Below are 27607 nucleotides of genomic sequence, written 5' to 3'. Positions count from 1 at the left end.
TCCATTGTCAGTTAACAATATCAAAGCAAATTCTCAAGTACATTTTGATATTCGGATATCTCAAAATCTCTGTTCATACGATAATAGACCAATCTTCAGGCTTCATTCCGGATGAATCTAACAGAAAAAAACATTTGTCAGTTGCTCAGGAAGATGATGGAGTTACTCAGTCATCAAACACTTTCCGTTGGATTGTATTCTTCAATTTTTGGCTTCAATACTCGCACTTTGATCTTTTCAGCAGTAGATGTAGATTCTTTCAACAGAGATGCGGGAGCTTGAACCAAGCTAATATTCTGGTCCAGTTCTCTGGTTGCCTCCTTTATCTCCTTCAATTTCTTACCCTTTCTCCTGCAAAATTGGAATGCAATAGTTGATAAACATAATTTTTACAGCTCAAAGTTAAGGAGAGGCAGAGGTTAACAGATTAGAATAAGAACCTGCTCTCCCAGAATTTCGCCTCCCTAGCCACACGAACTTCATCTATCTTCTTCATTGCCTTCAAAGTGTTCTCCACAACATTCCTGTCATATCTTTCTGGCCTGTTTCGCTTCCTCTCAAATTCGAAAGTTGAATCCTTCAGCAAATCAAGCACCAATATTGCACATTATTTGTCTGAACATAATTTAAAGGAGAGAAAGCATCAGAAAGGTTTTTACCTGAGTCAAATCCTTGCCATGCAACCTTCGGTATGCTTTAGTCCATTTCACTTTGCGTGGGTTCCGTTTCATTTTGAAGTTCTTATGACATTTTGATCTACAGAACCTAAATATCTGCAGTAAAAAAGCACATCATTATTTTCCGTTAACACCTAGAAGAAATTGCTTTCAGCAGGATCACGAAACCTCTAAACATCATATCAATCAGAACACAGGAAGTTGCAGATGAAGATGGTTTATCATGTGAAGAATAGCATTCCAAGGCCAAATATTATTCAGGAGGTTAGTTTCCAAGGGCCTAATTCCAACGACAAATCCTCATAAGGTCTCCAAGACAACAAAAAGAACCAAGAAACAGCGCATAACTGAAGAATGTAAGCACATATTATCTCTAAAGGTTACAGTTGCAAGGCTACAAAAGAATGTAGAAGAGCACCACCTATTGCCCTAGACAATGGTTGTCTTGGAAATCAAAAGTTCACAGTTTCTTCAAAAAACATGCCCCACTTCAACTTACAAAAGCTGGCAAAGCCGCAAAAGTTGGGTACTCCAAGGGCCGAACATGCTCAATGACAAGTGGTAAATATTTGCTATAGTCACAAGAAAGTCACAGAATATAAATTTTTATTGATAGATGAGAACAGGGTATTATACCTAGAAGCAAAACCTCATCTTGTAACTTTCTGGTAGAATAAAAGTGACTGTATTCAACATCTTAAAAAACCATACTAATTACCCAACCTCTGTGCAATATTTGGATGCCAAATGACATCTGGGATGAAGCTGTTTCACATATAGCATCAGTTGGGTTGGTCAAGACTCGAATCAGGTCTGGTATTTGTCCAAAGTGATCTAAGATATCTACTTGTATAAATCCCAGCAGTGGATGGAACATTCTAAAGTTTTTTTTTCTCTTTTTCTCTAGTGCATTAATCTTAAGAAAGAAAAGGACAATGAACCATAAAATTTAAGAAAGAAAAGTCAATGAGCAACAAAAGAAAGATTCTGCATTTGTTAACCAATACATCTGCATGGAGTGTTGCCTATTTCCAGAATCATGGTAGTAATTGTCACGAAATAGTGCGCCATGATAATCTCCAAGACTCAAAATATTATACATTTGAACAACAAACTTGAGAATTAAAGGATACACATCAAAATGTAAATAAATAATTTTATTCATAATAGACATTAAAAAAATACAAAATAAAATTACATTCAGGCCTCACTATAGTACTTCAAAGAATAATAATACACAACCCTAATACTACTCATCACTCTTTCAACCTTATACATACACACACCCTTTATTTATATAGAAAAAAAAGAAAGAAGAAGTAAAGGAGTGGGAGAGGAAGTCCTCTCAAAAGCAAACAAGGACTTAGCCCCCAATATATATATACACACACACAAAAAAGGATACATTTAATCTTAACACCCCCCTCAAACCTGTAAGTTTGCAAATATAAATAAGCAACCCATTGCATAAAATATCATTTGTCTTCATCAATTTCTTTCATTTATTGCTTCCTTCCGGAGCTGCTCTATTATATGCTCCATTATACAAGGGATCTTTAATTATCATCACTCCTTGAGAACCAGTAAATAGAGCTAACAAAACATCCAACTATACAAAAAACATATCTTTAAGAAGATTTCAAATGATAATTATATTAGCTATATATTATGATGGCCAAGCACACAATATAAAAACTATTTAATTTAACATCATTTAAAGTGAACAATCATTCATTTTAAATATGATAAATTTTTATCATTTTAATCATACATGAAAACATGCATTATTTAAAGTAAATATACATATACTTATCACATAGAAGACATAATTACTAAAGAAAGAACTCACAAAAGAGTTAAAATGACAAGACAGGTTTACAGAGCGGAAAACATAAAAGACAGAGTGTTAAAGAAACATTAATTTTTCAAAAGATAATACCAAGTGTCAAATAAACACAATAGCCACTATGGGCATACACATAAGAGATTTCACTAATGGAATGCTTAGAAAAACATGTAATGAAATATGTGGAATTACAAAAAACAAAATGCAAAAGCACGTACAAGTCCAAGCATGGACAACACAAAGATTCGAAGACACAATACAAGCACAAGTCTATGGGACAATACAAAGAGCCAACAAAGGGCAACAAAGGCAAAAAAGAATATATATTTGATTATTGAATATATACTTGGAAAAAAACATAACCTTATGCAAATTAAGATAATTAATCATGGGATAACCCATGCAACTAAAGCATATACAATGCAAAATTCATGAAAATATTTAAACAACCATTTCTCATAAAAGAGAAAATGAGTTTAGAAAAATTACGAATAGATTTTAAAAAATCTCATACATCATAATAAATGAAATTTGCAAATTAAAATATTATTTTAACCACCACAAACAATCACCTCCTAGGCCTCCAAACCTCAAACATCAAGTGTATAAGCAACTAGAACAAGAGCATAATCATCATGCCACTAAAAGGCCAAAGACACACACAAAGGTGTGTATAAACATCTCTTGTCTACATATAATGATACTTAAAAACAAGTGTATCAGTGACTAGAACAAGAGCATAATGTCAATGAAGGGCTAAAATTACACACGAAGGTATGAATAAACATCTCTTGTCTGCATATAATGACACTCAAAAATCAAATGCATCAGCGACTAGATCAAGAGTATAATGTCAATAATGGGCTAAAATCACACTAAGGTATGAATAAATATCTCGTCTACATATAATGCCGGTAAAAAATCAAGTGTATCTACGACTAGATCAAGAGTATAATCATAATGCCAACAAAGGGTTAAAAACACACATGAAGGTGTGAACAAACATCTCTTGTCTACATATAATGACACTTACATAAGAGACACAAAAAAGAGAAGACATTTGAGGTAAGAAAGCTTGTAATGGAAACATATTAATGTTATCAATAAAAATATAAATTTTAATCATCTTTCGAAACACCATGATTTCAAAAATAGATAACCATCACAAATAAACAGAGTTATAAGCATTCATATCAATAAAGGCCATACAACAAATGAGTGAAACACCACACTCGAATTCAGAGATCAAACACAAGGTGCACATAACTCACTCCAACATCTCTGAATTAACAAAAACATATATATGGATTCACAAGTCAATCAACTATCAATCAGATCCAAGACAAGTGACAACACGTCACTCATAACCCTTGGGAATCTAGATTGATACGATGATATAAGGTGCACACATAACTCACATCAACGGCTAACCTGACCTAACAACGAGGCCAAGAGAAAAGAATGCATCATATAAAATTTTGTGATGGACAATCCAAATGTCATAAAAAGGCAATACATACGAAAATCAATTTTCAAATGGGTGAGTTTATAAAAGGAATCGATTTGAAAAAACAAGGTTTCAACAATCAAACAAAGAAGATGAAATCTTAGAATGAATGTAGTGCAATCATATGCCCAACAATATGTCCCATAACAATTTTTGCAATCTTTAAAAAGCAAACAAGAATCATGCTTAATATAAGCAATTCTTCAAAAATGAAGTCATAAATCCACCAATCAAGGAATAAATGCACTAAGGCACATCGCATACAAAGGATCTAATAACTCTTAAAGAGAAGACAAGAACAACATATTATCTTAAAAAGAAACCTTTTAGATTTAAATCATAAGTCTACTATGAGACAACAAAAACATGTAACATTAAGGAAAAAATACATAGAGATTTTAGAGGAAAATTTTATAATCTCAAAAGTAAACATAATTACCACCAATCATAAATACTTAAAGCAAAAAGATAATCTAATAACTTATAGACATATAAGCTATACAGAAGCTATGAAATTTAATACTACAGACTAAAACATCACTCACAATGCATCAAACATAAACCTTCTAAGGAGCACAAGCACTAGAACCCACTAGGGGGCAAAATACAATCTAGTTTGTATAACACATTTTTAGAGAAAACAAGTTAACATTGTGTCATATAGAATGCATTCAAGTATATGTGAACAAAGCATCCAATGCAAGTCATTTTCTATATGAATGAAAAATAGAGATGAACACAAATATCTAAGATCATTCTGAAGCATAATCAATCGAGTATGTTTTTCAAAGAATTAGTTTTGCACAATGAGAGAAACATCTTAAAGTCAACCATTCAAGCCAAATAAAATATGGGACATGAACATGTCGATATACAAAATATCCATGGTATTACCAAAGAGTTAAAAATAATGATGACTTAAGGTATACATCATACAAGATTCTAAAGTTTTTAAGAAACACATAATATACCTAAAATTCATGCTTTAACACATGCTAGAATCACCAATGATCATTACGATAAAACCAAATACATACAACAAAAGAATTAGCAACATGAAAGACATAAGCATATTATTTAAGATTTTAAAGAAAAAAACATATACTCTTGTAAAATATAATTTTTATGACGATATTCATAATCAAAACATACATTTCACAAAAACATGTTTACGCATAAGTTCTAATTTTAATTAATTTGAAAACCTATTCATTTTAACATATTTAGCAAGAATCTACTATATTTCAAATACATCTTAAAATGTATAGCATAAATATTTAAAGTAGAGAATCCAAAGAAAATACATACCTGAATACAAGATTCTCGAGTTCAAGCCGTTTATCTATTCAAATTTGTCTTTCAAAGTACAAACACGAACAAGTTACCAAGACCAATATACCTTGCTCTGATACCATGACACAAAATGGTGTGGATTCCAATGCACTCCATGATAATCTCCAAGACTCAAAACATTATACATTTGAACAACAAACTTGAGAATTAAAGGATACACATCAAAATGTAAATAAATAATTTTATTCATAATGGACATGAAAAGAAATACAAAATAAAATTGCATTCAAGCCTCACTACAATACTTCAAAGAATAATAATACACAACCCTAATACTACCCATCACTCTCACAATCTTACACATACACACACCTATTTATAGAGGAAAAAGGGAGGAAGAAGTAAAGGAGAGGAGGAGAGGAAGTCCTCTCAATAGCCAACGGCAAGAATTTCTAGCAGATGGGACTAAGTCAACTTGTTTGACTTAGTCCCCAATATATGTATATATATATATATATATATATATATATATATTGTATGCATATAATAAAAATATATATTCGTATACATGTGAACATATATGTATATACTATACTATATACATAAGTATGTATATGTATAAATAACAATATACATATATATGTATGTATATACATATATATACAAAAGGATACATTTAATCTTAACAGTAACTACCCAATAGATCACTTGGAAAATAATACTATGAAAATGAACAATTATGGGATAAGGTATAAAAGGGGTATTTGTTTCTTGTTTCTTAGAGTTGCATTTGTTCCCTCAACAAAGAATATACAAAATTTTATGAACATCAAGTCTTGGGAAACATATCTGCAGCAACAAGAAAATAGAATCCCACCTTTGCGTCATTGCGGACAAACTGAATCCCATGCCCTGGGTAAATAGTTGATGAGCAAAACCAACACTTCTCTAACCTCATTGGAAGGATGAACCAAAATACTTCTCCTCTGCTAGGAAACAATGCCAACAAAGCTAGTCAAAATAAAGAACACGATGCAAAAGAAAGCACCAAGTTAGCTTCTTACCTTTAATTACTGCTCTCCTAGTTCTAGAAAAGTGTTGCAACAGCCTCCACCTGATATTGATTCCAATAGAAACACCTGTTTCCAAGGTTTATATAAATATAAGACCAACAGGAAGTATAAAGAACAGTGATACAAAACACCACTTAGGACAAAGAAAATTGCAGAAAAAAAAAACACAGGAAATTATGCTTCCTGAATTTGATGAAAGACAAAAACCCAGCAACGCATCAACTTTTTAAGCTCTTAATTTTGAATAGAAAATGCAAATCACAAGCACACATACAAACACAGGAAATTTCGCCACAACCAAAGAACTTAGAAGTTTAAACCCATCAATCAAGTGAATCGCGAATCACTTAGCAATTTTGAAACACAAAGACTAAAAAAGAAGTGGCACAAAGAAATGAACAGCAGCACCGAGTGCCTCACTGACCAGCTTAGAAACACCATTCACAAGCTAAATATTCATTTCTTCCCAAGCAACAATAGCTTGTCTGATAACCTCAATTTACTCCCCCTCTCACTTATGTGATTCATACAATAAACGTTTTCCACCACAAAATCTCTCTTCTTCCACAATATCATATAATTCCTGCTACCAAACTAGATATTCCATTCATATGACCTCTTTAAGAAATAAACTGTAAACCACAGGAAACAAAATCAAAAGTTCCAACACCAAAATTGATAGAATACCCATCAAATTATACCAAATCTGAATCAACATTCATCAAACTACCACATATAGCGGTATATATTTCTTCAAAACAACCAACAATTTAGAAAAAAAGAAAGCTCAACACCAACACCACTCTCAACAATCAAACGCTTTGCAGATGGTAGAAGACAGGAAAACTAAAAATCCCTTCAACTCTCGTCAGAACCAAAAGGACAACTCTCACCTCCGGAACAAAGAGATCCCTAGACGACGATTACCCAAAAGAAAACCCAGAAAGGGTAATTCCCCTAAAACGCCATGGAGAATCAATAGGTTAAACCTAGAAAACAAAAAATCCCAGCAAGCCTCTCGATCATATGCCAAAAATTGCACACTAAATGGAAGATAAACGCAGGACGTGACCCAGAAGTTCCAAGAAACCCAAAATAGGCACCAGAATGTTGCTCTTACACACACACATACAGAGAGAGAGAGAGAGAGTACCTTGATCGAGTCTCGGTATGGTTTAGAATCTTCTAGGGTTTTTAGGTTGGAGGAGAGAGGGGTTAGGGTTTTGGAGGGTCAGCAAAGAGAAAAGAGGGGTAGAATTGGAATTCAATATAATATTACACAATCTACCTCCTGGTAGGGTGTTTGGACTTTAGACTCGTGCGTGGAAAACTTTTCTTTGTGAAGCCAAAAACTCTGTTTGATGAATTCTAAGATAAGAATCATATTTCGCAGAAAAATGGAGGGGGGACATTCTTAAACAGTCGCAAATCTCGTAAACCAGAAAATATCAGCAAGGGAAAATCTCGTGCTATTTTGAATATAGGCTTTTTCTTAAGATCACAGGAAAATACCATTTATATAAAATATCATATATTATAAATAATACAAAAATATGAAAAAAAAGATTTATCGTGTTAATATAGGGTTAAAATGCAAAATTTTACTAATATCATGTTTTTCTTGGTATGATATTGCTAGTGCTGTCAACAGGTCGGGTGGGTACACGAACCCGCCCAAATAACAAATCGGATTCGATATTTTTCAGGTCACAAAAACAAAATCCTATACCCGGACCCTCATAATTTTATAAATTTGTTTTTATTATTATTATTATTATTATTATATATATATATATATAATACTCGGGTCGGGTCAAGTACCTGGCAAAACAATGTCGTCAAGTATCCGACAAAAATCATGACATAAACCCGGCCCGCATATTTCTAATATCGGGTTCAGGTCGACCCTAATATTATTTAGGTCAGTGCTTTCCATGTCCATGTCGGGGAATTCGGGTTGGGTATCTGATACAAACCCGACCCGTTGATAGCCCTGGATATCATTTTTTATAAATATCACAATTTTGTCGTGATATTTATAAAAGTTGTGGATATTTGTGTCTATGCTCGTAAGGTGCACAAGTGCCAATGGATTGAATCATCAAATTCGGTTGGACCTTTGATCTGAATTTGACACATTATTTTACTTGTGGATCTTAAAACAAGATCTGAATTCAATTGGATCGAAATTGGATTTACGTGACTGAACATGTATGAATCCAGATTCAAATATGAATCAACACTTTTTGTTTGATTTATATTCTGATCCAGATCAAATCCAGCCTGTCTGCACTTTTCCATGTAACCTTGCTATCTTGCTCAGGATTGTCATTTAAGTTGTATCTGAACTCAACTCTACTTCATCGGGTCTAGTTTGGATCTGATCTCGAAGCCTAGATTTGCAGACAAAATATTTAGATCTGGATTCATATCTACCTATTTCACAGGGACATGCCATTTTGGAGGTGTGTCGTTGGTGACACAAGCAGACACACTGAGACAATTTTAATATCATTTTTTATATTATCTAAATAAAAATACATTTTTAATAGTAAAATATCAAAAATTAATTTTTATTAAGCATCCTCGTATCTTTGTAACATAGATATGATCTAATATAATTGGTGTATGTTAGATGCCAGTGTTGTGAGAGACGTACGCCTCAGTACCTCAAGTGTACGCCTTAGAGGCGAGGCGCACGCTCAAGGTACTGAGGCATTGCTGTGATGCGCTTAAAGTAAATATAAAAAGTTTCTAACCCGAATATGAGATTTCTGAGTTAGAAACAGCCATGTTCACCATAATAATGATGAAATGTTTCACTAGTGTGAGGCGTTGAGTGTGATGCCACATATTTTTACGATATTTTAGATAATACCGCGGAGTCTCATGTTGTGAGAGGCGTACGCCTTAGAGGTGAAGTGCAGGCTCAACGCTTGGCTTCGCCTCGTTGCATTTAACAACCTTGTTAGATGCATCATATGCAGCCATAAAATGTGTATTGAAATTTGACACTTCTAAGATTGCCCGCTACTTTTAATTTTTAACCGCACCCAAAGTATCATAATGTGTAGGGCCCCACCCTACCCTGACCGGCTCTTGTGGGGCTCAGGTTTGGGTGAGCCGGACTCTATTGATGCATCCTTGAGCTTGTACCCAAACCCAGCCTGAGAGCAGAACTCGAGCTAGCTTGACTCATTGTGCAACCTTATTCATACCTCCCCTAGACAAGCACTTTTCCTTCAAAGTCACTCTATCAAAGAAAGTAAGTCCTTATTTGAAAACTAGTAGCTGGGATGCGAAGTGGCAGCTGCCAAATCCTGAATTTAGCGTAGATGTGGTAGCTATAAATTCCATGCTTTAGCGTAAGCTTTCCTTGAGTGGGAGTGTAACAAACAAGGTTGTTAAATGCGATGAGGCGAAGCGAGGCGTTGAGCCTGCGCTTCTCACAACATGAGACTCTCAAGTATCCGTGGTATATCTAAAATATCATAGAAATATGTGGCATTTTTGTAGGGATGTTAATGGATTGAATTTAATGCGTATTCGACTGCATCAGAACGACCTTTGTTTAATGATCAGATTTGGAAAGCTGAAACCCCAACTGCTCATAATCAGATTTCTTTTTTTATATTTACCTTAGGCGCATCACTGCAACGCCTCAGTACCTTCAGCGTGCGCTTCGCCTCTGAATCGTACGCTTACACCTCTCACAACACTGGTAACAAACGCTCTCAAAGGCCACATTTGGAAGCGAAAAATAGTAGAAAAAAACACAAGTAGGACAAAAATGACAACTTCTCAATCAATTTCAAACAAGAAAAAAAAATTAAAAACAAAGTTTTTGAGAACTCAATTTTTTTATAGAAAAAATTTCCTCTAGGTGAAAGGAAATTTCCATATCAAAAGTTTTTCTTTTTTGCATTATAGCCACCCATCACCTTCAAAGCATTTTATTTCGTCTAACTTTTGTTCGATGTAGCTCATTATTTTGTGAACGATTTGAGGTCTTGTTATGCGTATTATATTGCCAGAAAAATCGATACGATACTGACCTGAATCGGCCATTTTTTAATAAATATAAACAATAGCTTAAAATTAAAATTTAATATTATTTTAATACCATTTTAAAAGGCTTAAACACACGTCACGTTCTGATTGGCATGTAATATTTTTAATTATTCAGAATGATTGATTTGAGTATCGGTATGGGCCGATTCACCTGAATCATTGGCCAAACGATAAAGGTCTGATTCCAATACTGGCAACATTGGGAAGGTTCTTACGAATTTGAAAAAGAAAAAAAATTTATTGGCGAGAATTTGGATTCTTTGATTTGGGAATTTCGTCAAAGTTTTGGATTCCAACATCATTGAATTACTGAATTTGGATGTTTGGTCATTTTACAAGGTCCTGGAGTTTGAATTCCATCTACTTCTACCGGAGCTTGAACGCTAGAATTTGGATGTTTGTGGAATATGATGGGAGAGTTTAAGTCCAGATTCCTAGGCAATCCAAACATTAGAATTGTGACCTGGGTGTTTTTTTATTTGGGAATTCGGAGTGTGCATAATCCAAACACACCCTTAGTATGGATTCAGAAAATTCGGTGAAATTATATTTGGGTTCAAATTATGCTAAATCATTTTGATCATGTAAAGAAAATCAGTCACTGAATTGGGTTCCAATTCTACTGAATTTCATGAATCCAATCACAACGATTGCAGTTGGTTTGTTTTAGTGTTACGTGGATAATGGTATGAGCATAGTGACAAATATCGCGAGATTTATGAAATTCTCGCGATAATCTCGCAAGAAATTGCCTGAAAGTTTAAAACGGCAATTTCTTGCTAGATTTTCAAAATCTCGAGAGAATTATGAAAAAAACATAAATACCATGAATTAAACATGATATTTATGTTTTAAACGGCTATTTATCATGAAAAAACATGTATTTTTATTAATAAATTTTTATAAAAAATAAATTTTATATTTTTTTAATTTGTTTTTTTTTATTGCCGAGATTTTGCCGAAAAAAACGTGAGATTTATGAAAAATTTTCAATTTCTCGCGTGTTTTGAAAAACGAGAAATTGCCGTTTAAAACGTTTGTCACTTTGGGTATGAGTGGAAGCGTTTGTGAACTGGTAGTTGGATGGAGATTATGCATTTGAAAATGTGGCAATTGCCAAATCCTAGGAGGTGGTAGCTATCAATTTCATTCTTTAACCTCCTTCCCAGACTCCATTTCCTGTCCTAACGGGGCAAGGCGGGGCGGGGCCCAATATTCTCCCGGTCCATTACCATCCCTAGTACCAACTAACATAACCACATCCGATCCGTTTGTAACCCGACCGACTGGCGCCAAACCCTAGCTCCCCCCCCCCTCTCTCTCTCCGTTTGTTGCCGCGTGAAGAAGAAGAAGAAGAAGCTGAGGTGCTCTCTCTCGGTTTCTCACTCTCTGTTCCTCTCTCTCTCTTTCGGTTTCTCACCCTCTCTCTTGTTTTTGCTGAAGACTGAAGATGCTGTGATGTTTTGATATTCAAGGTTTTTGTTGCATAAGTACTATTCGACGACATGGCTCCGGTGAGTTGTGCTGTTTTGATAAGACAATTCTACCTTTCTCTTCTTTGAAATTTGGTCTTTATTATCTTATGTTCTTTTGAATTTTGGATTGAATTTCTATGGTACTGTTTCTTTCTAACCGTTTGATTTAGGTGCAGGATGACAAGAATTCGACAGTTGATGGAGTGAAAGAGGAAGATTTGGAAAGGAAGAAGAAGAAGGAAGAAAAGGTTTAGTTATCTCTTTTTATCCTTACTGAAATAACCTTTCTTTATCCAGCTGTTGGCTATTGATAGAGTTTCAAGATCCATCTTTTTTAGGCAAAATATGCGTGTTACTGAGAAAATTATATAGCCTGAAGGCGACTTGAATTTGAGCATATTCATGCTACTTTGTTATGGATGTGATATTTAGATTCGTGGAGCTGCTGTAGCTGAGTTGAGGGATCTTGGGTTTGAACTTCAAAGCCCAAGAGAGTTAGAGCTGACCCTTGTCATGTAGTTCACAGAGGTTGTGTCCAGTATAATGATTTAGGCTTGCTACAATTATTTATTACCCTATGGGCCTTTTATTTTATATCCCCTTTCTTTACAAACGATTCTTACAAATTATAGGCCATAATCAAGCTTTCAGGAATATCATATAGACGATGCCAAGAATATTTTTAGTTTTTGTTTGTGATATGATTTATGCAACTTAAGTGTCTGTATCGCTGCCACAGTTGCACACACAACCACCACCGCCATAAAAAAAAGTATGCACACATGCACTGTCGCATACATGCATTGTGCAAACACATGATTAGCTGAAATTGCATATTGACATTTCTGTTTTTCATGACAGGCAAAAGAAAAAGAAATGAAGAAACTGAAGGCCAAACAGAAGGCTGAAGCTGCTGCTCAGGTATAAATAACTAATGCTAGCTAATGTTGTTAAATTTAAATGGTAACTTGTTAGTGCCGGCAACCTCTTTACTGTGATAGAGAAGAAAAACAAGATAAAGTAGTTGGGTCTTGTCTTCATTTATTCTCTGTTCTGTTTCCTTCTTATTGGCATAAGTGCTTCCTGGATTTCTTTGTCTTCTCTTAGCGGTACCTTCATACATTATTCAGGTTCATTGTGCATAAATGTTCTTGCAGGCGCTAAAAGAACCTAGTGTCTCCAAAAAGGCTGAGCGAAGATTAACTAAGAAAGATGCTCTAGAGGAAAATTTAGAAGATTTTGTAGATCCTGTGACTCCACCTGGTGAGAAGAAAAGTCTGTCTCCCCAAATGGCGAAACAGTACAACCCAAGTGCTGTGGAGGCAGCGTAAGATGTTTGCTTTTATGTTTGGATGTCTGTTTTTTTTTTTTCTTAGAAAAGGAAAACAAGTCTCCAATTTTGGTTTTGCTGATTCCTTGCTTCATCGTACAGATGGTATGCATGGTGGGAGAAGTCCAGCTTCTTCACTGCAGACACTGGTAGTAGCAAGCCCCCATTTGTTATTGTAAGTTTGAAAACATGTGTTGGATAAACCTGCTTATGGGGTTATGGTATTCTTCATTTCTTCTTTATATTTGGTGTTTGTAAATTTTATTATATATATATGCATATATTATATATATTAGTTAATTTCATCTGAACTTCCTTTAAGACCCATTTGATCTTTTTTCCCCCTGCTTTTCATGTTTCCTTTTTGGGGAACCTGAAAGAGTTTTTTTTTTTTTTGCTTTACCTGCATGCAGAAATATATACTCAAAAAACAATGGTGCTGACTTGTTGCTGCACCACTATAAATGGCACCTAAGTCAAGTATCATTTTCTAAGGTTGCCTGACAATGATATCTGGAGATTTCTCATGGCCTGTCAAGTTGTTTGGGGTTGTTGTCATCCAGTCAAAGAAATGAATAACTTCCACTTCGCCCACTCTTTCGTGTAAATTTTGAACATGTCCCACATTTTAAACTCTTATATAATCTATGTTATACCCCTCTTCTTTGGAGGAAAAAATGAGAAGCGTTGCCTATTAAAAAAAGATAAAACGAGAAGCGTTGCCTATTGAAAAAAAATAAAATGGGAACCGTTGCTTAACTTGATAGAGAAATGCTGAATAAGAACATTGTTTTTTGGTGTGTGGTGTATGTGTGCATGCACATGCATGTGAGGTTTATTATGTGTATTACATCACTCGTTCAATACGTAACCATTTATCCACATGAAATGGTTGTCTTTCCTTCCCATGTATGTTTCCATGTGATATGTGGTGCAGACCATATGCATTGTTTTCTGAGAATGGTATAGGGGTCTTTTTGTAGCACTGGCTTTAGCGCTGATGGCTTTTGTTATGTTTGTTTTCCTTTTCTGTATCTGTATTTTAATTGTACAGATTATGTTATTTTGCTTTAAGGGTCTCTAGACTAGTAGGTGAAGAAGGTGAAATGCATTCAACGTAATTACTAGCTAGTGCTGTTCATTTATCGTGGCACAAATAAATTGCACTTTTATCATTTAGCAAGCTTTGTAGTTTGTAATGATTTGTGTAATTTGATTCCTTTTCAGGTTCTTCCACCACCAAATGTAACAGGAGCACTGCATATAGGACATGGTCTTACAGCTGCAATCGAGGTGGCTTAGTTAATTATTATGTTTAATTATTTGTTTGTTTTGTATAATTTATATTCATCGAATGTTGATTTTTCTTATCATGCAGGATACAATTATAAGGTGGCGAAGAATGAGTGGTTATAATGCTCTCTGGGTCCCTGGCATGGACCATGCTGGCATAGCTACTCAGGTTTATATGCTTCTAACAGCACAATTTTTTCTATTGCAAGGCTGTATTTTGAGCAAAAGAGTTGTTTTTTCCTTGTCTATTTAGTTTGGAAAACATGATTTCGAGTTTGAAATTCATCTGGTTAAGTTGGTTGCAATTTCAAATAGTCAGCCATCATAATCAACGTTGATCAAGGATAAGCCATTAGACATGCTAATATGTTTGGAGGATGATAGCATGTGTGCTTCAACATTTAGGGAATCAACGGTGTTGGCTGCGGATTGGTTGTAATATGAGGAATTAGTTGGTTTTATCTGTTTCTGTAATAACTATTGTTTTATATCAGCTCAATTAGTTATTTTGACTGAATTGAACCAAGTGTCTGGCCTCTAGAGCTGGGGTTTTGTGATGCGCTGTGGGTTTCTTGACTGAATGCTTATTCTTATTTTGATTCACAAATACTTGTTGAACCCTGAATAGGATCTTAAATTTTACTTTGGCTTTTCTTGTCTTTGTCTTGCAACTTTCCTCTCTTTTGAAGGGGGGATAGTAGTTGTTAATGCTATTAAAACTCGGATTGTGATGTATGGTAACTTGTTGCCTCTTAGATATTTAAGTGTTCTCTAAATTTCTCGGTAGTCAGTTTTCAACAACCATTATTTGTGCAGTTATCTTAGAAGTTACTGTTTTTTTAAACCAGAGGGCTTGAATGATTTGTGAAATGTAATGCACCTTATGTTCTGAGAAGAGGCCACAGTCATCCTGCAATTTTGCTTGCTTGGGGATTCATGTACATAATCAATATTACTTTTTTCTTGTGGCTAAATTTTGTAGATACTTCTCTTATATGTTGGATAAATTATTTGTAGGTTGTAGTGGAGAAGAAGATTATGCGTGAAAGGAACTTAACCAGGCATGATATTGGTAGGGAGAATTTTGTTGCTGAGGTATGTAATGATACTTAAAAGTTACTTCTAGTTTATGCCCATCGTCTAATGCTTTGTTGAGTTTTTAGTTCTTGTAATCATACCTCTACTAGTGATTGTTGGGCTGCTTATTTGCACCTTCTTTATTTTCCCTGATTTGTTACCTACTCTATTACTTGTGTGCTGAAAGGTCTGGAAATGGAAAGAAGAATATGGTGGAACCATATTGAAGCAGGAGAGACGACTTGGTGCCTCCCTTGATTGGACTCGAGAGGTTTTGAGTTTGTAGAATAGTTGACAATGGCATATTTGTTCTTTTTCTAGGAGGGTTTCTTTTGTAATTTGGAAATATCATTATTTATAGTGTATTTTATTTAAAAGCATACTCACAGTAGCATCTGCTTCTCCAGTGCTTCACCATGGACGAGAGAAGATCAAGGGCTGTGACCGAGGCCTTTGTTAGGCTTTATAAGGATGGGCTTATTTATAGGTATGGACACTGTTTGAACCCTCTTATTGATTAGCTCCTTGTGCTGCAGTTTTTTGGTTTTCTATGAATTACAAGTACCCATGTTTCTTTTTCATTATCAGAGCCACCTTTTTCTTTTAATGTTACTTCTTTCCTACTGAAGCTTCTGTCTGCATCCCTTTAATCCTTTATTATCTCTGCGTAAAGAATTAAGGTTTGTGAACAAACTCTGAAGAGATGTATTTTTCCTTGAGAACTAGTTCTTTTATATTACAATATTTGTGTGATTGTATGTGGCTGGAATGCATTGCATATGGACTTCTTTCTTCTGTAGTGTGATGTTTTCCTTAATGTTTTTTCTTTCATACTGAAGCTTTTGTCTATATTCCTTTATTGTTTCTGGGAAGAAGAACAATAGACTGAAACAGTGAGGCAGAGTCACATTATGGAGTAGGATTAGACAAACATCAGCATGAGAGATTATCTATTCGCTGTCCAGGGAGAAGAGGGCGGCATTAAAGTGATCCTCATTCCTATTCAGGTTCCTCACCATTAAAAGGAAAAGAAAAGAAAAGAAAAGAAAGTAGAGGCATTATCTTCTGCTGTTAGGTTGTCCATACTTTATATCTTGGTTCCCTAGTGGTGTCAATGAAATTTGATTCTTTGAAGATGGGTCTATAAAACTTTAATCTTGCCCAGACTTTCACTGTGTTATCTAGGCTTCCGTAATTGCAACTGTGCCTATTAAATGCTCCATTGTGCAAAATGGACTGTTAACAACTTGAATCTGTACCAAAATCATTACTGCGATCTCCAACTTAAAGTGATCCTCCTCCCTATGCAGGTTCCTTGTCATTAAAAGGAAACAAAAAGAAAAGAAATTAGAGGCATTATCTGTTTGCTGTTGGGTTGTCCATACTTTATATCTTGGTTCCCTGGTGGTGTCAATGAAATTTGATTCTTTGAAGATGGGTCTATAAAACTTTAATCTTGCCCAGACTTTCACTGTGTTATCTAGGCTTCTGTAATTGCAACCGTGCCTATTAAATGCTCCATTGTGCAAAATGGACTGTTAACAACTTGAATCTGTACCAAAATCATTATTGTGATCTCCAGCTTAAAGTGATCCTCGTTCCTATGCAGGTTCCTCGTCATTAAAAGGAAAAGAAAAGAAAAGAAAGTGGAGGCATTATCTGTTTGCTGTTAGGTTGTCCATACTTTATATCTTGGTTCCCTGGTGGTGTCAATGAAATTTGATTCTTTGAAGATGGGTCTATAAAACTTTAATCTTGCCCAGACTTTCACTGTGTTATCTAGGCTTCCGTAATTGCAACTGTGCCTATTAAATGCTCCATTGTGAAAAATGGACTGTTAACAACTTGAATCTGTACCAAAATCATTACTGTGATCTCCAGCTTTACCTCTCCTTTTCTCTCTCTGATTTATGTCTCACTTTGTGGAAGAGTATATCTGGATGATTCAATGGAGATAAGTTTTTCATAGAGCTATTATTGTTGCTTCCTCAGTCTTTGGCTGATGCATCTTCAAGCTGTCAATGAATATGTAGCACCTTGATCCTGTCAGTTGCAAATATGTATACTGTGTCTACCGAACCCACTATTAGCTTATGGAATTAATGGTGGCTTCCAGATGCTATATCAAGCACCTTTCAATTATAACCTGACTGCATGGTTGTACACTTGTACGCCTCTTTGTTGGAGCTTTAACCATCAAGTTGTTGTGTACAGAATCTGGTTACAATTTAATAGCCTTTTTGCTGATTAATAGAAACCACACTAATTTCGAACCCTTTGGTTCCATCTGGGCCACTATCATCTTCTCCTCTTCATGTCCAATTCTAGCTTCTTCACCCATTTGAACATGAGCTTTTTTCCCTTTCTTTTTGTTCTACTTCTGCTGAAAACTATGTACTCTCTTTAGTTTTTTCTTGCTCCAAATTGACTATATGCTGCTAATTGTTTGTAATGGTCCTATTTCTACATGCACTAACTTTGTCTGGGGCAGAGAGAGAAAGGGGTGGGGGTGGGGAGGGAAAGAATTAACTAACCAGACTTTAGAATTTATAATGTATCTGCACCATAGTCTATATGGTGTAAGAGCTTTAACTTCTATTTGAAGCCATTTGATGTCTGATACCTATATATTTGTTTGTTTTGCCAATTTTTCTTAAATTCTGCATATTTTAGGGATCTTCGGCTGGTGAATTGGGACTGTGTATTGAGAACGGCTATATCAGATATTGAGGTAAGCCAGCACCTGTTTGCGCTTAAAGAATTTGGAAGCACAAGTATGACGTGAACTTCATACTGCAGAATGTGCTTTGCGGTAAACAGGATTTTCTAAATATTTTCTTATTTACATAAATCTTTTAGGTGGATTTTATTGACATTAAGGAACGAACCATGCTGAAAGTTCCGGGGTATAAAGAACGTGTAGAGTTTGGTGTTTTGACAGAATTTGCTTATCCTCTAGAAGATGGCCTTGGAGAGATCATTGTTGCAACCACAAGGGTGGAAACAATGCTCGGTGATACAGCTATTGCTATTCACCCTAAAGACAAGAGATATGCTCATCTGCATGGGAAATTCGCCATTCATCCTTTCAATGAAAGGAAGCTCCCGATCATATGTGATGATATTCTGGTTGATCCAGAATTTGGGACAGGTGCTGTAAAGGTATTATTTTCTTGCTACCCCCATGTCTTTATTAAAAAATTATTGAGTAGGTGCTCGCTCTTAACATGTGATTACTTTTCCATTTTTAAAACAAATGGAGTTGTGGGTTCATTTGGATTAAGGTCAGTTCTGAGCTTGGTCTCCTTAAGAAGTTGATTAGCTTGTTTAGGCTTTCACTGAAACACATAATGTTCTGGTATATAATACGTGATATTTTATGAGGTTTTTATTACAAAATGAGCTATTCATGTGCCTACAATCTTTCTGTGGTTCAAATCTAATCCCTTCTCCCTTTATTAAAGTAACATTTTTTTTTTGTCAGGTAGTTTGAACTTGGCTCTTAATTTCTTGTTAGAAGTTCAAAATTTTGATATCCTTCTAATTTTATTGACAAAATATCAGTTAAATAAATACATAAATAACACTAAAAAACACGTGCAAGTGAATAAAAATAAAATCTAAAAGTATTCAAAAACCTTTTTTCTGAGATATTGACTACAAGAACATCAGTATCGCGATTTATATTACAATAGTTTAAGTGTTTAAAACAGCTGACACAATATTGTGATATTTTTGCAATACCTTCAAAAATATTGTGATATTTGTCACTATGGCATGAGCCCAAATAATCCAGGCTGAGGCTTGGCTCAGCTCATGTATAGCCCGATCTTTACAATGACTTATTAAATGATTAAACCTTTCTTTTCTATTATTCCAGATAACTCCAGCTCATGATCCAAATGATTTTGAAGTGGGAAGACGCCATAATCTTGGATTTATCAATATTTTTACTGATGATGGAAAAATAAACAGCAATGGAGGGTCAGAATTTGAAGGGATGCTACGTTTTGAAGCTCGTGTTGCTGTAGTTGAAGCTCTGAAAAGAAAGGTATTGCTTATTATGTAAAAAAACTTATTTGCAACTATGTGAAGAGTTTCATCATCAATAACTTGTGATTGTCCCCAAAAAAGTTACTTGCTTTAAAAATTTCCAGTAAAATACTGTCTTTCTTGCTTGGCTTGGAGTTGGAATCTCAGGTCTGAAACATAGGGATAATACAGAGAGAAGTTACACTGCAATTTATACCTTGAATAGATAAAGGCATGTTGATGATATGATACATGGCATTAGCCTCAACATAATTCCAAGGCATAACATCAAAAATTATAAAATTGCTCAGTTTTTAACTATAATGCATGCACAAACAATAGTTTACATAAATAAATGTTATAAAATATGAATTCTACATTATATTCCAATTAATTTTTACAAATGGTTCTAAGATGTAGTGCTGTCAACAGGTCGGCTACCCGATCCATCAGGGTATGCCCAAATCCACCCAAATAACATATTGCTGGGCTACAAAAATGGAACCCTAAACTCGGACCTGCATAATTTGAGAAATTTATTTTTATTAAAAACACATAAAATACTCTGGTTTGGTCGGGTACCTGGCAAAAAAGCTGGGTCGGTTGGGGTACCGAGCAAAAGCCATGACCCAAACCAGGGCCGCATATTGCTCGGATTGGGTTCGGGTCGTCCTGAATATTATTCGGGTTGGCACTTTTCATGCCCATTCCCAGGAATTTGGGTTCGGGTCGGGTACCCGATACAAAGCGACCCATCGACAGCCCTACTAAGAAGTAAAAGATACATGCTAAGATTATAGAACATGCCAGCCAACATGACAAAAAAGCTTAAATTCTGAGAAATACTAAACTAGTAGAAGATACATGAAAGAAAATATTTAATGAATTAGTAGGAATATGGTGAAGAAAAATGTCTATTTTGTTTCATGCCAATGGGAATATAGTATGTGAAAAAAAAGCAAACAGGTATGTTGTTAACTATGTCACATGGGTGCGGGTGCGGGGATTCGGCACTTCCAAAAAACCCGGGTGCGGGGGTGCGGTAGGGGCAAAAATGTAAAATATATATGTGTGTGTGTGTGTGTGTGTGTGTGTCATGTATAGTGTATATGTATGAATGTATGGTAGCTGTTAAGGTCCATGACATTTATGCATGTTAGCACTTTTACCACAATTTTATGCCCCTAACAAATTTAAAAATTGATATGGTGAACGGGCATTGATTTTTTTTAGATGTATATCTGAATGTGTGCCCAACTTGCTTTTTACCATTTTTTAATCTTATATGGTTGTCCCCAAAGATGAAAGTGATGAGTTGTGGAGCCTGATTCATTGTTTTTGTCCTTGCAGGAAGGGGGGGACCGGGGGCTCCCCCCGGTGCGGGTCCCGCTGTGCGGTCAGCGGGCGGGGGTCCAGGGGGGCCGCCCCTGGCGGGGTTATAGGGGGGCAGCCCCCCCCCCCCCCCCAAGATTTTTTTTAAAAATTCCGCAACCCATTTCATAGGGCAATTTAAAAAAAAATCCAAAAAAAAATTGACATAAATGACCCTGGGTGCGGTCAATGCACCTAGGGTCGGGTTGACCGCACCCAGTGCCGCACCCGCGTCGAGTCGCGTCGACACGGGTGCGGCACCCTGCTAGCCGAATCCCTGTTACATAGGTTGTTAAGTTTTGGGAAAAGTGGTTAAATGGAAACGATAAATATAAAACTTAGATAAGGAGTTGACTCTAGTCCAAAAACTGCAAAATGATGAAAAGAAAATAAAATGCCTTTTTTTCATACGATGATAAAGGTGAAAAAATGATCTCCCTTGTTCCTTCTTCTCTCTTAATTTTCTTTTTAAAACTTTTGTCAATTTTTTTAACCTTGTACTTTTCTTGGATTTAAAACATCCTTATAATTCTTTTTTGTTTCTTAGGTGTCTAAATGTTTGTTTTATCTTCTTGGGTTATATGGTATAACCCAATACAGATGAACTAGAAAATGCTCAGCATACTTGAGATGGATATGAGAAGTATGCACCTCTAAGAGAGTCGTGAACCTGTGATGGAGGCCTACACATATTTGAGTGAGAGGTACAAGCCTCTATCTAGCTCCAGCCGAGCTTAACCTAAATCATCGTTTAGTTAAACATGCGGAGTACAGGTCTGAGTTTGAACTCAAATAAAGTCCGTAGGTGAAAAGGTAGAATGTCTTTTCATATTGTGTGTTAGCTATTTTCTCACAAATGGTCAGGCCCTTGCCAATATGTTCAATGATCTATACTGGGTGTCTGTTTCTCTTCTTCTTTCAAGTTCTCCATATTCTTTTATATTTCTTATATTTATTTTGGTTTAAGGTTCTTCCTTTTTCCTTGTTATATTCATTGTCAATGAAACAAGTTCTGGCTCTTTTCGTTCATCTGGCAGGGACTCTATAGAGGCTCTCAGAACAATGAAATGCGTCTGGCTATTTGTTCAAGAAGCAATGATGTCGTGGAACCAATGATAAAGCCACAATGGTTTGTTAGCTGCAATGAGATGGCAAAGCAAGCTTGTGATGCTGTCGAGGATGGAAGAATTATAATCACTCCAAAACAGTTTGAAGCAGAATGGTTTAGGTTCTGTTTCTTGATAGTTTGGTATTCTTGCCTACTTTTGTTTATTGCTATAGTTTCTCATTCTGGCTTTCATTTGTGGTTCCAAATGTCACAGATGGATGAGGAACATTCGCGATTGGTGTATATCCAGGCAGCTTTGGTGGGGGCATCGCATTCCAGCCTGGTATGTAACTTTGGCAGAAGATGCATCTGACAGTTTTGGTGTCTACAATGACCACTGGGTGGTTGGTAGAAATGAGACAGAAGCCTTAGAGATGGCAGAAAGCTTGTTCCGTGGGAAAAAGTTTCAGATTACTCAAGATCAGGATGTGTTGGACACATGGTTTTCTTCTGGTCTCTTTCCATTTTCCGTGATGGGCTGGCCTGATGATACATTGGACTTTAAGACATTCTATCCAACCTCAGTTCTTGAAACTGGGCATGACATTCTGTTCTTCTGGGTTGCTAGGATGGTGATGCTAGGAATGAGATTGACTGGTGAAGTACCGTTTAAGCAGGTAATCCGTTAACGTTCACCATTAATTGTCTGCCTGTGTGCGGCATGTCTTAGTACTTGTTTTGTGCTAGTGCAAATGGCATTTAAATTTGGGAGAGTTTGATAGGACTTTTGTACTTTCACACAGATTTACTTGCATCCAATGATACGAGATGCACATGGGCGCAAGATGTCTAAATCATTAGGAAATGTTATTGATCCGCTTGAAGTAATTAATGGTATAACACTAGAAGGTCTTCACCAAAGGCTTGAACATGGTAACCTGGACCGAACTGAACTAGTTGTTGCCAAAGAAGGACAAGTCAAGGACTTCCCAAGTGGCATCCCGGAATGTGGTGCAGATGCTCTTCGTTTTGCCCTGGTGTCATACACAGCTCAGGTTCTTTGCTGTACTTGACCATTTGTCCTTGGATATTTCTGTTTCTATGACCTTCAATCTTAGAACTTTCTTTTTTTCTTCTTGTAGTCTGATAAGATAAACTTGGATATTCAAAGGGTGGTTGGATACCGGCAGTGGTGTAATAAACTTTGGAATGCTATCCGTTTTGCTATGAGCAAGCTGGGAGATGATTACTCCCCTCCAGAAAAGCTAGCTGTGCAGACTCTACCATTTAGTTGCAAGTGGATCTTATCAGTTTTGAACAAGTCTATAGCTAAAACTGTGTCATCACTTGAAGCGTGTGACTTTTCAGCAGCAACTAATGCAGTTTATTCATGGTGGCAGTACCAACTGTGTGATGTATTTATTGAAGTGATTAAGCCTTTTTTTGTCTCTGGTTCTGATTTTGAATCTATAAGGGTTGCTATTAGAGATACACTTTGGTTGTGTCTTGACAATGGGCTGCGTCTACTCCATCCATTTATGCCATTTGTAACTGAAGAGCTCTGGCAACGGCTTCCTCAGGGGCCTGGTAGTTGTACAAGAAAGGAGTCAATCATGATAGCTGATTATCCATCTGTTGTAGAGGTCAGTTATATTCATAGTGGCCAAACTATTTGATTGACACTTATGTAGCACCCTTGGGTTGATAGCTGTAACCTTTCTTGTCTGTTTGTGTTTACAGGAATGGACAGATGATAGAATTGAGAAGGATATGAATCTTGTTGAATTGGTGGTTAGATCAATTAGATCCTTGCGTGCCCTTTTGCCTCCAGATGAAAGACAGAAAAGGTATGCATACATGCTCTCTCTTTCTCTCTCTCTGTCTCTCACACACACACATTCATATTTCCTGATAATGTCCAGGCGAAAAGCTTTTGTGCTTTGCAAGACTGATGATGTTACAGACATTATCCGAGGCCAACACTTGGAGATTTCAACACTTGCAACTCTATCTTCACTAGAGGTATGCATGTGAATTATACAACATTTCCAATAATGTGGTGATGGGAATGTAGCATCACATTGGTCCATCCTTTTCGTTCTTCTAAGGTTAAAAATAAAATAAAATTATTTATTATTGATAAGCCAATGAAAAGACTCGGTACGATTGTCATGGCTGAATCGTTAAGCCATGGCATCTTAGCAAGGAATTTTGTGTTTTATCCCTTTTGGGCTCTAATTGAATCCAGTGTGTTGATTGGACTTCCATCCATTAGTATTTTGCTAGATGACATGTAGGATACGATATAAATTAAGAAAATCATAGAATTCTTGTTTGCTTGCTTTCTTTATCAGCAATTGCATGTATATTATGCACTACGACGACTGCTCCATAAATCAAAATGCTAGATAACTCTTTGGGCATTTTGTTGGATGAGATGCAAATAGTAATGCACTAATGCGGGGAATATTCTCTTTTACTTTGTCTGTCCTTGAATTCCACACAATAGGACTACTTGGAGAAAAGTGATATCCTTTATCAAAACTCTGCATGAAACAATTTCCATCTCAAGAATGTGTTATCTTAATGTTTTTCTTCTTTCATACCGAGGTGGGACCAAAATACCTATTAATTGCACCCAGGAACAGTAGTCATTGTGGTTTCCATCCATCACTGTTTGGAATTTTGGATGATTCGCAGATAGCGTGTGGGCCAACCTTTTATTTGAGAACAGTTTTCTCCCACAGACCTGTTGTCAAAATTGCGTATGAATGATTTGATTTTTATGGCCCTTATGCAGTCAAAGAAACCAACTAGGCGCTAGTTGGCCTAGTTGAGGCCCTACCACCTAGACTGTAGGGTCAGTTTTTCCTTTCCTTCTTATTTTCTTTTCGTTTCCTTCTGTTTTTAGCACATATTATATATATAATGGATATAGCATGCATATATATATATTTATATGTTGTATATAGATGGGATAATATTTGCTATCATTGTGGGGTTCAAACTCTAAAGAAAAACTTGATTCTTTTTTTTTTCCAAATCTGACCCTGTAGATGTGATCTACATGTTTGCTTTAGTAGAAACCTGCCATTGCATTATGTTTTTCCGATACGTATGTCGAATTTTCTGGTGGTTGAAAAATCAACAGCCTATAATATACTAAAATTTCAGCACTCAATAATTTGTATTTTTATGTTGAAAGAATACGATCCAAGTGTCTATTCCTGCTATTTTGTCCATGCTGAACACCTTCATGGAGTTTAGTCAAAACAATTTCTCCCTTTGAGTTTCAACCACTGTCACCAGTATCGCTGATATTTTGAATATATCGCGATATTATTGGCAATTTCAAGCTTGCCGACAATATCGGGAATATATCACAATATTTTCAAAATATCGGCAAATAAAAAACATCATGCTAATATCGCGATATTTTTGACTTTTTTTTAAAGTTTGCATTTCCTATTTTTTGTTTATTTTATATTTTAAAACCTTTAAAACATGTTTATTTATATTTTTGAAAGAAAAATAATACAAAACTTATTATTTTTTTAGGGTTTTTGTTGTTATTTATATTTTTTCAATTTTTAAACTCCCGATATTTTCTCGAGATTTATCAACTTTTGAAAATCTCTCCAAGAAATTACCTTTAAGTTTTTAACGATACAGGTGACTATGGTTTCAACTAAGGGGTTTGGGGCCCATGAGGGTAGCCAATATTTCCACCATATATATATATATATATATATATATATTCATGTATATTCATATTCTCCAGGCTTATTAATTCATGTGTCTTCTAGTTATTTTTTCTTAAAATTGGTGATATGCGGATAATTTTAGTTTGGAAACTTGTTAACTAGTTGCAGGCTTTTGTGCTTTCAAACAGGGTCAAGTATAATTTGCACAAAATGTTGCTGCTTGTAATTAAGACAGTATCATAGTAAAATCACCATGTTTCTTGCTGTGTTTTGAGTGGTGCTCGCCAACTATCATGTGAAGAAGGCTAGTTAGTTACAAGTAACGTTTTAACCATCAGGTTGCTATGTTTCGTCCAAGATAAAAAAATTGGAATAAGAAAATATCACTGTCTTTATTTTTGTGTTATAGTTGTCTAAAATTACTGCATTTCTCTGTACTGACATGGAGAAAAAACTTGGCAAACATGTACCTGACATTGGTAGACTTTCATTTTGCAGATTTTAAGTGAGAATGATGCTGCTCCAGTTGACTGCTCGGTCAACATTGTAAATGAACATGTTTCTGTGTACCTGCAAGTCCAAGGAAGTCTAAATTCAGAGGCAGAACAAGAAAAGCTCAGGAAAAAAAGAGAAGAATTGCAGAGGCAAGTAGTTTGCTGTTCAAAGTGTAACTCTTCAAAATATAACTTCACTATTCTAGGCATAAAACGGGCCTTAATTCCAGAAGTATGCTTCAGCAGATTTATATTTTTTCTTTCTCAACTGAACCACTAACTACTTCTATATTGGGGAAAATTCAACACTTGTAGCTTTTAGTCCTTCACATGTAGGACTTAAGGAGAAACTAATTAAGTAGAGAAACTAATTAAGTAGCGGCACTTGTTTTTCATGGAAAAACTGGTGTTAGTTTTGCAGTTCCACTGCTGATGTTTTAAAATTGTTGAAGCGTCAAATGTTGGTTGAAAATTTGGGATAGTTTTGGAAAAAGTTGCAGTCTTATGATTTGGCTTTATCACGATTCAGCCAATTCTGACCAATCTGGTGAGAACATTTGCCGCATGTCGCTGACAGAAGATGGGGCTTATGGACATTCTCACGGGATTGGTTGTGATTGGCTATAATGATAAAGCCGATAGTATGGTTGCTACTCGTTTAAAAAAAACAAAAACATTTGGAAAGGTTTGATGCTGGTTTCGGTTGATGCCTCTGTCATCATTTTAAAGTGCATTCTTAGATGAACTGAACTTCAGGTGAGTAATTCTCTTACTGTTGTTAATGGATTCTTCGCTTCATGTTCGTTTTTCACTGGGGATTGCTTGAACTGATTTTCGTTTACTGTGCTGTTTAGTAACTGATTGCTTTCTCAACTATGATCAGGGAGCAGGAAAAGTTACAGAACAAGATGAATGCTTCTGGTTACAAGAAGGTCCCGGAAGATATTCGTGCAGAGGATATTGTGAAGTTGAATAAGCTTATAGCTGAGATAAAGATAGTTGATGAAGCCAAAGAAAAATTGGATCAGGTACTAATGGAAGGTGTTTAATCCAAGGTAAACCGTCTCTTTTGTCACGGAACTGACTGAATTGGTTACAAGATTATTGTGTTTAGTAGTTCTACTATTCAGAAGAACATCATTGTTTACCATTTTTTTTGTAAACAATGGTTCCCTGTGACCATTGTAAAGGCGATTCAGTTGGGATTGTTCCCAATTTGGAGTCTGAGTTTTGACTCCGAAGTTGATGTTACTATAAACATCTTATTTTTTTATATATAGGTCATCAATGAAATGATTTTTGTTTTCTTGGCAAAA

At 35.7% G+C, this 27607-nt stretch overlaps 2 protein-coding genes across 7 annotated transcripts; one reads left to right on the top strand and one right to left on the bottom strand.

The window, feature by feature from the left end:
* On the bottom strand, nt 1-7608 carry LOC149828194 (putative ribosome biogenesis protein RLP24). Of its 3 annotated transcripts, none has more exons than XM_090017446.1 (6): nt 7550-7608; nt 6388-6462; nt 6201-6309; nt 660-773; nt 441-577; nt 1-351 (listed from the first exon to the last, which is right to left on the bottom strand). In XM_090017446.1, the coding sequence occupies exons 3-6, from the start codon at nt 6279-6281 to the stop codon at nt 174-176; spliced, it is 510 nt and encodes a 169-aa protein (XP_089873572.1). In that variant the 5' UTR covers nt 6282-6309; nt 6388-6462; nt 7550-7608; the 3' UTR covers nt 1-173. The 3 variants fall into 3 exon arrangements, with proteins under 3 accessions (XP_089873572.1, XP_089873571.1, XP_089873573.1); XM_090017445.1 differs by lacking the exon at nt 7550-7608 and adding an exon at nt 7290-7354; XM_090017447.1 differs by lacking the exon at nt 7550-7608 and adding an exon at nt 7290-7304 and having other exon boundaries at nt 6201-6312.
* Nucleotides 829-27607, top strand: TWN2 (valyl-tRNA synthetase / valine-tRNA ligase (VALRS)). 4 transcript variants are annotated; one of them, XM_090017444.1, is made up of 22 exons: nt 829-1033; nt 11943-11981; nt 12119-12190; nt 12804-12863; nt 13100-13269; nt 13375-13447; nt 14500-14565; nt 14651-14734; nt 15583-15660; nt 15830-15913; nt 16050-16129; nt 18316-18373; nt 18502-18804; nt 19523-19693; nt 22083-22273; nt 22368-22770; nt 22897-23148; nt 23236-23736; nt 23834-23940; nt 24016-24115; nt 26296-26441; nt 27175-27607. In XM_090017444.1, exons 2-22 carry the CDS (start codon nt 11973-11975, stop codon nt 27338-27340), a joined length of 3174 nt encoding a protein of 1057 aa, XP_089873570.1. In that variant the 5' UTR covers nt 829-1033; nt 11943-11972; the 3' UTR covers nt 27341-27607. The 4 variants fall into 4 exon arrangements, with proteins under 4 accessions (XP_089873570.1, XP_089873567.1, XP_089873569.1 ...); XM_090017441.1 differs by having other exon boundaries at nt 12113-12190; XM_090017443.1 differs by lacking the exon at nt 829-1033 and adding an exon at nt 11765-11831 and having other exon boundaries at nt 11911-11981.

The sequence above is a fragment of the Nuphar pumila genome, chromosome 9, assembly GCF_984573655.1.
Source record: "Nuphar pumila chromosome 9, dmNupPumi1.hap1.1, whole genome shotgun sequence".
NCBI classification, from domain to species: domain Eukaryota; kingdom Viridiplantae; phylum Streptophyta; class Magnoliopsida; order Nymphaeales; family Nymphaeaceae; genus Nuphar; species Nuphar pumila.
Note: the sequence above shows the minus strand (reverse complement) of the source record. Positions and strands in the feature narration are given on the sequence as shown.